The following is a 12,520-nucleotide window of genomic DNA, read 5'->3' as shown; positions in this document are numbered from 1 at the left end:
TTTAATTTTTTGAATGTTTGCTGCCATTTTAAAGTAATTTCACCTTAAAAGTAATATATAATGGATTTATTTATTTATTTTTTTTTTTTCAGTCTACACATGAGATATGGACTTGTTGCAGTACCAACAGTATTGTTATTCCATAATGGACGAGCTGTTGCAAAATTCAATGATACACATCCAACTCTAGATAGATTTGTAAAATTTGTGAGCAGATATACAGGTAATTTTGCTTCTTTTTTTAAAGTAACACACATTTAGAGGAGAAAATGCACATCTAGTAATAATGAACTGACTAAATTTATTTAGCTCTTAAATTACTAGGCCAACATTTTCCTTGATTACCTAGTCATCTATCTTCATGGGCACAAAGAAATATGCTAAGTATGTGCACACAGGCAAACACAGACTATTGTAAAAGGAAGGAGGAGCCTTTAGTTAACTGATGTGCAGTGATGGAATCTTGTTGATGGTCTCAAGATGATTCTTCCAGATTTTTAATAATGTAAGGCCGAATTCATTTAGATTTGGAGAATATTGTATCACTGTGGCACATTCTAGAAATAACTGAGATTTATCTATTTCTGTATAAAAGAGTTTTTAGGATCTGGTGAACTGTATCCATGGCATGGTCTGCCACTCCACAACAACTGTAGAGCTTCTCTATTCTTCCACTATGTCCAAGGTATGTTAGTTGTAGGAGAAAGAGATACTGTAGACACCAGCCATGATCAGCCTTTCCCAACATTTTTATCCTGGAAGGATCCTTGAAATAACTGTCAGGTCTCAATTAATATAAAAATTATATTTTTATTTATTTCTATATTACTTATATATGCCAGCGTAGTTGGCTGAGTGGTTAGCATATCTGCTTTCCAGCCAAGAGGCTGCAGGTTCGAATCCCACTTAGGCATGGTTGTTTGTGATTATCTTCGATCTTCATACATTCATTCACCCAAGTATAGATACACTCTCCCAATATGGATTGGGTCACCATGGGAGTAGTAGACCCAAACCTCCTGCAATGGGAAAGGCCTTCACCCTGCAGTGGGTAGAAAAATAGGCTGGTCATCATCATATACACACACATTATTGTTTTTTCAATCATAGTCTCTTGTGCAACCCCCTAGTGCCATCTTGTGGAACCCAGTTGAGAAACTCTGATCTATATGATGCCTATGTCTAAATAAGTAGGTCATCTATGATAGATAACGATCTAGGTGATCCTACTTACAAAGTGGTGCCAAACACTTAGTCCAAGAGCTTTCTTTACATGTCACACTTCCTTCCATGTTGGAAACTGTGCACTTGAAATCTTTCTTGTCAGACATAATCCTTCATGGCAGCAATACAAAGTGTTCTTATGTTGCTGGGCTTTATGCAGTAATTATAGGTAGATTCTAGCACATTGTGCACATGTACTTGTTCATGACCAATATAAAAATAAGGGATGCTTTTGTTGGATTGCTCAGATTACTTATGGATTTGGTTGTTCATTCCCTTTAGGACTATTGCTGTACTTTCCATTGGTGTTGAGGTTTGAAGGAAAACACTTAAAAATGATAAGGGCGCAAATTTAAGATAATATATTCTGAAGCACCATTTAAAGAGCATGATCATAAAGGCCTGATTTCCTATAACTACTGAATTTGATCTGTTTGCATTCTTATTAGAATTATGTCCTGTTTCATTTATGTAAGGTAAGTGATGATAGGTACATGAGTATATATAATGTATATACTTGGTGGGGGGGAGTCCTTCAAGGAGCTGAGAAGTTCTACAATTTTGTGAGTAGTTTAAATGTAGCATAAATGATATATTTATGTAGTACTCTGGGATCTTGGGGTCTTCAGAATACTCTGCACAAAGAATAGTATACAGATACAACATTATTCACAATTCACCTGGGACCAAATGAACGATAATTGGCTGGCAGTTTGGGATTTAGCTGACCTAATTCTTTTTTTTATTGGCTTAAACCAAAACAAAATGATGGTAAAGCATGATGGAATTGCATAATGGCTGGGGTGTCACTTGGTTAAACAAAGCACCACACTGTTTTCAATAGGGTACCAAGGTATCATTTAAAAGAGAGATACTGACAAACTCCAGATCACCAACTCCAGCAGAAATCAAGATGCATCAATATAAAATAAATAGAATTGGCCAAAGAATTAAAGAGGCACCAGGCCAACATTTGTGTTACAAACAATGAAGACAAAATCAAGTGAGAATCTTCTGAATAACAAATACAAGATGTTATATTCAAGTAGTAATGATTAGGGAAAGGAAAGAATACTTGTATTGAACACTAAACATGGATAATCATCTTGAATGGCAGGCAGTATCAAGTAGTGATGTGGGCAAATTTAAAAATGGACATGAATTGGAGAGTGAGACTTATTTGTGCCTATTATCCTGCCAGTTGTTCTGTAAGGAAGAAGTGTGGAACATTTTTCAAGTTATTCAAGATGGCAACTGACACAAAGAAAAAGATCATCCTTGTTGAAAATCTAAACAGTGGATCTGGAAATGAATTCCATATGTGTCTGGAATTCATTAGGAAAATTTGGAGAAAAGCTACTCATAATGGTAAATACTTGATGGAATCCTGTTCAGGACATGGAAACTAGTCATTACTAATACCAGGTACCAACATAAATGCCACAGACATGATGCAAAGAAATGTCTCATTGATATCTTCTTGCTGGTTTAGGACATGTATGCCAAGGATTTGAAATAGGAAGAGATAATTTAGTTTTGAGCAGGATAAAACTGAATATCATATTGAAAAGAAAATGTATAAGAAAGTTGGGAAGCTTTAGAAGTGAACTGTAGAGTCAAATATAAAATATTATTCACGAAAAAATGAACGAATATGAAGACAGGGATCAAACCTTGAAGACTTGGTGGCAAGCTCTGAAGAAAACAGTGATTGAATTTGGCCAAGAAAGTATGTGGGGAAGTTATCTGTAAAGATAGAAAAATCAGAATTCTATGGTGGACTCAACAAGTTAAAGAGGCAGTCACTCCAAGATAAGAAGAAAGCATATTGAAAGTTCTTAACAAGCAGCATGTGCTCTGAGAGAATACAGGGAAAAAACGGAACAAATCTGCACTGTATTAAAACTGCTAAACAAAAGTTATGAGATATCTTTGGTAAGAATATAGAAGATAAATATCAGAAAAGTGGTAAAATGTTCTTGGAAAAGTTTAGAAATGTCAGAAAGAGTACTTTAAAAAAAAAATGAAAGATGATAAATAAAGGCGATAAAGATAATAAAGGTACAACATGACAAAATTTCATGCCGGCTGGGGCATCGCCCGGTTAAACAAGGTCCCCGTTGTTTTAGCCAGGGAACCAGGGCGAACAGCGAAAAGTCAACTACTGGAACAAATCTGAAAACAAACCCCAACTCAACATCACCAGAGTTAAAGATTGGTACTATCAATGTAAGAAGCCTGAATGGCAAAGAAATGGAGCTATATTTCTTTGAATTAGATAAGTACCAGATCGACATAATGGGGTGACTGAAACAAAAAAGACCAAAACTGGTGACATCTTTCTGAGCAATAAATACAAAATGCTATATTCAGGCAATGACAATCAAGGAAAAGGAGTAGCCATAGTATTCAACACAAAATATGACGCTAATCTTCTTGAATGGCAGTCAGTCTCAAGTAGAGTAATGTGGGCAAATATGAGAATGGGGAACTGGACAATGAGACTTATTTGTGCCTATGGTCCACAGAAGGTTCTACTAAGATAGAAGTGGAGGAATTTTTTGAGGCTTTAGAAAAAGCAACTGACACAATGAAAAAGGAAAAGTTGATCCTTGTTGGGGATCTAAATAGCAGAGTAGGAAATGATTGTGAGACGTACAAAAATATTTTGGGAAAATTTGGAGAAAAGAGCAAAGCTAATAATAATGGCAAATATCTGTTGGATTTCTGCTCAGGACATGGACTGGTTATTACTAACACCATGTTCCAACATAAAAATGTGCACAAATTCACATGGAGAGAAGAGGCTAGGAATAAGAAAAGTCTCATTGACTGTTATTGTTGATAGTGATGTTTTCTCCCTGGTGCAGGACACCAGAGTGTACAGAGGATTTGAAATTGGAAGTGATCACTATTTAGTCTTGAGCAGGATAAAATTGAATTTCATATTGAAACGAATAACGTATAAGAAAGTTTTAAAGCGAATAAAAGTTGAGCAGCTCTCAGATGTGAACTGCAGACTGAAATACACAAAGCTTATTGAAGAAAAAATGAAAGAGTTTGAGAACAGGAATCAAATCTTGGAGATTCAGTGGCAAACTGAAGAAAACATTGATTGATTCTGCCAGAGAGGCATGTGGTGAGGTTGTCAGCAAGGATAAAAAAATCAGAACTCCCTGGTGGACTCAGGAAGTTAAAGAGGCAGTGAAGGAAAAGAAGAAAGCATATCAAAAGTTCCTGTCAAATAAGTCAGCTTGTGCTCTTAGAGAATATAGAGACAAATGCAAGAATGCTAAATACTGTGTAAAACTAGCTAAACAAAAGTCATGGGGGGACTTTGGCAAGAATATAGAAAATAAATATCAAGAAGGTGGCAAAATATTCTGGAGATTGTTGAAGAAGCTTAGGAATGGAGGAAAGAGTGCTGTAAAAGGAGTTAGAGATGATAAAGGTGACATGAAAACAAGAGAAAAAGATATCCTTGAAGTATGGAGTAATTACTTTAAAAAACTGATAAATGAAACAAGCAGTGATGGCAGCACAGTGGTAAAAAAACACTGACCAGGCATGCAGTCAGGAATACATATCCATACTTGAAGTAGAAAAAGCCATCAAAGGCTGGAAATGTGGAAAGGCAGCAGTAGATGATATTCGACCAGAAATGCTGAAGTATGGTGGTATAAGAGTCTTACAGTGGCTGCACTGCATAGTTCAGAAAGCATGGACAGAGGGACGAATTCCCGATGATTGGAGTAGAGCTCTAATAGCACCCATATATAAAAAGGGAAATAAAACTGAATGTGAGAATTACAGAGGTATTTCCCTACTGAGTGTTCCTGGCAAGATCTATGCAAGTATACTTGAGAAACAGTTGAGAAGAATTGTTGAAGAAAAGCTTGGTGAAGAACAAGCTGGATTCAGGCCAAATAGAGGCTGTCAGGATCAGATCTTCACTTTACGACAAATAGTCGAGAAAGCATGGGAATATAACAAAGATCTGTATTTAAGTTTTGTTGATTTGGAAAAGGCATATCACAAGATGCCAAGAGAGAAGCTGTTCAATATTCTACAGTTATATGGTGTCAATGTGGCATTATATCAAGCAATACTTAGTCTTTATTTGAGTTGTAAGTCAGCAGTTAGAATTGAAGGAAGTACAGGAAGATGGTTTAATGTTAAATCTGGTGTGAGACAAAGATGTACATTATCCCCTCTGTTATTCATTATCTATATGGATCACATTATGCAGGAAAGTGGTATTAAACATGATATCAAAATTGGAGATGTTAATGTCAGCTCTTTGCTTTATGCGGATGATGTTATACTTCTAAATAAATCCGCTACAAGTCTGCAAGATTCTCTAATTAAATTGAATAGCTGTTGTAATAGATATGGTATGAAAGTCAGCAATAAAAAGACAAAGACAATGAAAATAGGCAGAATCATTGAAAATGTTAACTGTGTTGTGAATGGAGAACCTGTGGAACAAGTGAAACATTTCAGCTACTTAGGCACAATTTTTACTGAAGATGGTAAATTAAATATAGAAATAGACAACAGAATCAGCAAAGTTGGTATGGTGGGAAGTCAATTGAATAAATTCATATGGAATAAGAGAGAAATTAGTCGGAACACTAAATTAGCTGTATACAAGACAGTGTTCAAACCAGTTTTAACTTATGGATCTGAGAGCTGGGTCAGAAGTAAAACACTTGACCAAAGACTAGAGACTGCAGATATGAGAGTCCTGAGAAAGATTATAGGTGTGAACAGATTGGCATCAATGGCAATATCATATTAAAAACGAGGATATTAGGAAACAACTTGACATTGTCAGCATCCAGGAATGCGTCAGTAGAGCTAATCTCAGGTCGTATGGTCACTTAAACAGAATGGGCGAGGAAAGATTAGCAAAACAAGTGTTCTCTGCTAGGTTGGCAGCAAAATGACCCAGAGGAAGACCAAGATATAGGTGGATTGATACGGTACAAAGTGCCTTAGACGATAGAAATATAAGATCTGATAATGTTGGAGTCTTGACAAGTTACAGACTGATTTGGAGGAAAATTGTAGATAGGAAGTTAGTAATGATGTAATTTTTTTCGTGTAGTACTATCATATCCTGTACACCCCTTGAGGGTACATGGTAGGAATTTGATGATGATGAATGAAATAAAGGCGATATGAAAACTGAAGAAACACATTCTAGATGTCTGGAATAATTCAAAAGATTGCTAAATGAAATAAGAATGAAATGAAACAACAATTGTACAAAATATTCGAGATTTAATGTAATAAATACGGTACATGCCAATAACAGGAGTAGAAACAGATATGAATTGTCAAAATATGGAAAAAGCATCTGGAATAGATAATATTCAGAAGAGATGCTGAAATATAGAAGTTTACTAATTGTTGCATTGCATAATGCAGAAGTCATAGGTTATGGTTAGAAGGCCAAATTCCAATTTTAGTAGAACTCTAATAGTGCTCATGCATTAGTAGAACTCTAATTGTGCTCATGCATTAGTAGAACTCTAATAGTGCTCATGCATTAGTAACTCTAATAGTGCTCATGCATTAAAGGGAAATAATACAATGTGAGAGTTACAGAAGAATTTCCTTACTGAGTATTCCAGGTAAGATTCATGTAAGTATACTTGAGAAAAGACTAAGAAGAATTGTGAAAGAACAAATATATGGGGTTAGACCAAATAGAGGTTGGCAGGATCAGATTTTCACTTTGACATGGGAGTGTATAAATCATAAGTATACCAGAGATCTGTATTTAAGTTTCATAAGTCTGGAAAGGGCATATGACAAGGCACCAAGAGAAAAGCAGTTTCAAAATGCTACAATATATGGTACATTATATCAAGCAACACATAGTTTATATTTGGATTGCAAGTCAGCAGTTAGAATTGAAAAAGGTGCAGATGGTTTCATGTTAAATCACGTGTGAGAAAAGGATATACATTATGAAGAAAAGTGGATGAATTGGATAAAGTAGATGATGTTATACTCTTAAATAAATGAAATACAAGTCTGCAAGGTTCTCTAACTAAATTGAACTGCTGTAATAAATCTAATATGAAATACACTAGTAAAAAGACTGAAAATAAGCAGAAACATTGTAAACACCAGCCTACATCCCGAATAGAACCCATAGAACGAGTAAAACGTTTCATATATTTAAGCGCAGTTTTTAGTAAAGAATCTGGTAAATTAAATATAGAAATAGACAGCAGAATTAGCAAAGCTGGTTTGATGAGAAATTGGCTGCACAAATTTATATTGAATAAATGAGAAATTATCAGAGAGCTGGGTTGGAAGCAACATTTTATCAAAGATCGTAGATATGAGAGTTTGAAGAAGAATTAGGGAAGCTCTTGAAAATTTTCAGGAATCATTTAGGTTAAAAAAGCAAGCTCTGTCTATTTTTATGTAATCCCATCCACAAAAAGGGGAATTGTTATTAGTACCAGTGGTTGACTAAGGGCTATATAATCTGGAAATCTTGCCCTAGAGACTAAATTGGAGAGCTGAAGCATGAAACTTCAGCCCTCTAATAAGTAGGATGGTAATCTCACACCAAGTAGTGAAATTCATGATTTCCCCTGAAACACATTCACCAAACATCCATGCCCATCCCTGTTGGTTGAATTGCAGATATTTTAACCATTCAGAACAGGCAGACTGTCTAAATTCATTATCTGTATTGTTGTACTAATTCTTTATCAAAATTCATAGCACCGACCTGCTTGGAAATTATAACTTCATGTGCAGATTCATTAAAAATTGTGTGTATTGGCACATTCTGTCAGTGAAATTGATAATATTTTAGGTAATGTTTAACTAACAGTTAAGGAAAATCTATCTTAATTACAGGTCTTCAATCTGAAGTTATTGTGAATGTGACATCAGCTGATATGAGTGGGCCTGTTCCAGCTACACTTTCTGAAAAGATTGATTACGTTCTTACACTGGCATGGATATTTACTGTCGCTTCATTGTTGTGGTACTTTGTTAAGTCATCATTGTGCCATCACATTATTGAGAGCATTAAAAATACATGGAGAGAAGCCGAAGCCCAACATGAGCATGAAGATTGATACTGAAGTTTCAGTGTCAAAAAAATATATATATATGTATATATATTTAAGAATCTGTAAATAAAATGTTTTGTTTTTCTATATATTGATTTCAAAATTCTCTTTTAAAAACAGCCTGTATAGTGGTGGTTAAATTCTAAAAGAATAAGTTCCGGGGCCCTATACAAAATAACTAATTGTATTTACCTTTGAATGCTATCTGGGGAAGCTTCAAACTTCCTCGTCCCACGCGTTCATAATTAGGTGACTGTTGATATTGACTTTATATACACATTCAAAACTGTAAATAATTGTTGAATAATAACACAGTAATGTAGGCATAATTACCGTAAAGGAAGAAAAGTCGCAAAACAGAAAAATGTTCCTACAAAATAACCAATTATATTTACCTTTGAATGCAGTCCACTGGTCGAGTGTCCAGCAAGTCAGAAAATCTTTCCTTTCGTTCAGTGTATTAATATTATCACATTGCAACTGATGGGAATCGTGTGTTTCTGTGGATTTGTTACAGACCTCTTTCTCTTCAGAAATTACACAAACTGTCATTACAAACTCGTTTTGTATTATCACTGTCATCCAAGCTAATTTTTTGTTTAAAGAAGGTACCAATGTACTTATCCATAGTAAAATACCATACTTACTCAAATATAAATCGCCCTCGCATATAACTCGCACCCCAGATTTTACTTTTCGAAAAACGAAATTAAAAAGTTTTGCATATACCTTGCACGTGAAAAAAAAGCTTAAACACATTCATGTCGGGGCGATAGTAACTTGCTCCCACAGTAAACAACACGCTCTCCCCAATAACCACTATGCTGCAGAGGCAAGAAAAACAACAGGTAACCCTTGTATAACACGGATGTTAGGTTCCAGAAAAATGGCGCGTTATATAAATCGCATTATGCGAGACATATCACAGAAAAATTAGGGTTAGGTTCTGATTTTTTTTTTTTTTTTTTTTTTTTTTTTTTTTAAATATATAAACAACAATGACATATCCAACAAAAAAATATTTTTATTTAATTCAGGTAATTCATGTTAGTTAAGAAAACATAAACTATAAAACAAATACATAGTATAAAATTACAAATTGTAATTAAGCTTCATTGCACGTAATGCATAAATGTTTTAGGAAAAATAAAATAAAGTGCATATTTTAATCTTTCATCTCACGAGGATTTGAGGATAGGTTACTAAACATTGGTTTGTCATGTAATCACCTGATGCATTACTACAAAATAGTAGAGTACACCTAAACCTCTTTTTATGCAATAGATACGTTCCTAAAAATTACGTGTAAATAGAATTCGTGTAAAAAGAACTACTGACTCCATAGAAAAAGTTCAGGTTCCAAACCTGAACTTTTATTTACAAATATGTAAATAAAAATCTTAGGATCATAAGATTTTTATTTACATTTCATGGAGAACACACATATAAAGAATTTTAATAACTTTAAAAAAAACATATTTCAATTGTTTGCTAATGATTCTATAAAAAAATTATGTTATTCGCTATCAGTTTCTGACAATAAACGCGAAAGCTTTCATTTTCGTGAGACTGTAACATCACTAGAACTACTAGATATGGTATTATCATCATCGACTTCCGCCTCAACTTGTGGAATTCTTCTTGTCATGTCTTGAACAAAAGTACCACTGGTTGTTTCAGTAGTTTTAGGCATGAACTCAGTTATTAATCGCTGTGTTGATGCTTTAGATAAGTCGCGATATAATTCTCTGTATGAAGACATTAACAACTTAAGCTCATGAAAACTTCACAGCACGTTCTTCATTTGGATCATGTCGGGCAAAATAATTGCCTAAATTACTGGCCAGTTTAAGACCTCCTTTAATAATATCAGCAGTAAAAGTAGGATTATCTTGATCATTATCATTAACTTCTTCGCTTTCAGGAGTCTCAGAAACAATCTCCACTATTTCGTCTTCGCTAAGAGGTTATCAATTAACAATTCTTCGATATCTGCCGAAGTAAGATCATCGAATCCTTCTCCACCAATTTCACATGCCAAACTTATTATATTGGGGAATTCTGCAGTATGATTGAAGGGAACAGGAGCATTCTCTTTAACACATGTGGGCCAAATAGCTTTCCAGCATGCATTCATAGTTTCTGGTCTCAATTCAGATAATGATAATCGAACCTGATCAATACAATCCATAATTGAAAATTTTTTCCACACATCCATAACTGACAGTATTTCATCATCATTTAGCTTGTTCAAAACGTACTGAAATGTTCGTCTGACATGTTTTAAAAGTCGCAATTATACCCTGATCTAGAGGTTGTAGCAATGATGTGGTATTGGGTGGCAGAAAAAAAAAATGCACATTTGGGTGTTCTTTGGCAGCATGACCGGGTGCATTATCAAGAATCAAAAGCACTTTAAATTCGAGACTTTGTCATTCAAATAGCATCTAACCTCTGGCACAAAATGTTTGTGGAACCACTCAGTGAAAATATCAATGGTCACCCAAGCTTTTTTGTTGGCCATCCAATGAACAGGCAATTTTTGAAAATCTACACCTTTCATTGGCCATGGTCTTAATGATCGATTTATGAGCAGTGGTTTTAACATCCGATCTCCTAAAGCGTTTGAACAAAATAGGAGTAGTGTTATGCGATCCTTTGCTGCTTTGAACCCACCAACAGTTTTTTGCATTTTTGATACGTAAGTTCTGTTTGGCATTTTTTTCCAGAAAAGGCCAGTTTCATCCATATTCCAAACTTGTTCACGAGTGTAACCTCCATCTTCAATTATATTAGCAAGTTTTTGTGGAAATGCTTTAGCAGCTGTTTCATCAGCAGAAGCCATTTCACCTTTAATTTTTATATTATGAAGAGCATGTCTTTTAATAAACTTAGCCAGCCAACCATTGCTTGCATGAAATTCATATTTTTTCCTCGATTGTGATGAAGTATCTGGCTGCAATTTTTTAATCTATTCATAAAATCTCAATGCTGATTGCTTGATGGAATTTCCATCAACTGGCATTCTTTTTTGTAGGTTATCTTCTATCCACATCACTAAAGCTTTTTCGGCCTTTTCTAGAACAACATCTCTTGTGTATGATGATAATTTCGCACTCGATTTTGTACCAGAACATACCCATTTCTAATAGACTCTTCATTTTTCTTTATAGATCTAACAGTTGATTCACGGACTCCAAAATGCTTACCCACAGCCGTCGCACCTTCCCTAGTTTGAAGACTATCTAAAATTTGAATTTTTATATCAAAGGAAACAGCTTTCCTTTTTTTTTTTTTATCGACAACATCATGTGAGGGCTGGATTAAAATCTTCGGTTAATGAAATTAAAGTTTGAAAATTACATATAGCTTACCATTTATTATTTCTTGGCAAAATTATTAATTTTATAATGCGATTTTTATTTTGATTTCACTTAAAAAATGCAGTAACTGTGTCTACTCAAACACCAAATTCAAACTGCTAAGAACTGCTTTTTTATGCGCAGTCAGTTATGTAATTTGGGGAATTCCCGATAAATGAAATTCGTAAGAATTTAGAAATTTCTTAATTGAAACGAGAATGCAAAAAAAAAAAAAAAAAAAAAAAAACTCAGAATTTTCTAGAATTTAGAATTTTCTTAATTGAAATGAGAATGCAATTCTACAAAATTCTCAGAATTTTCTTGAATTATGGATTTTTTCCTAACTTAGACTTTAGATTGGTCGCATAAAAGTGAATAAAAATCGCTTTAAAAAAAATTGTTTGATATCCCAATTCGCGTAAAAAAAAATCGCATAAAAAGAGGTTTAGGTGTAATTCTATCTTTGGAAACTTGGAATCCAGGAGCTGATCTTTCATTTTTCAAAATATAGGTGCATTTTTGCACTTTTTTCCAATATAACCCGGATTCATCCGCATTGAACACCTGGTCTGCACTATAAATGTTTATAAACTTTGAGAGTTTTTTGTTTCATAAGATTTCCATCCATAGGAATTTTCTTTTGAGGTACAATCTTCTATCGAAATCATTAGAGATTTCTCCATTTTTCCATTTGAATATCGCGTACACAAGCAACGCGCTTTGCACTTATCGTTGGTCCAGCAATAAACACTTTCTCGGATTTTATGTTCATTTTGTTTGTTCGAATTGTTGATTCATTTAAATTCAAAGTCCTTACAAAACTGGTTT

At 34.3% G+C, this 12,520-nt stretch overlaps 1 protein-coding gene across 1 annotated transcript in view; it reads left to right on the top strand.

Annotated features, from left to right (window-relative positions):
* The window catches only part of bug (thioredoxin domain-containing protein bug), a 72,913-nt gene extending 64,502 nt beyond the window's left edge, over positions 1-8,411 (top strand). The window contains exons 5-6 of the mRNA XM_090409182.1: positions 93-223; positions 8,113-8,411. Of these exons, the coding sequence (XP_090265308.1) occupies positions 93-223; positions 8,113-8,336 (355 nt within the window). The 3' untranslated portion in view covers positions 8,337-8,411. The remainder of the gene's footprint in view (positions 1-92; positions 224-8,112) is intronic.
* Positions 8,412-12,520: the final 4,109 nt, after the last annotated feature.

The sequence above is a fragment of the Typopeltis vanoorti genome, chromosome 19 (assembly GCF_054136105.1).
Source record: "Typopeltis vanoorti isolate ZY-2024b chromosome 19, IOZ_Tvanoo_1.0, whole genome shotgun sequence".
Classification (NCBI taxonomy): domain Eukaryota; kingdom Metazoa; phylum Arthropoda; class Arachnida; order Uropygi; family Thelyphonidae; genus Typopeltis; species Typopeltis vanoorti.
This window is presented reverse-complemented; position numbering and strand designations above follow the sequence as displayed.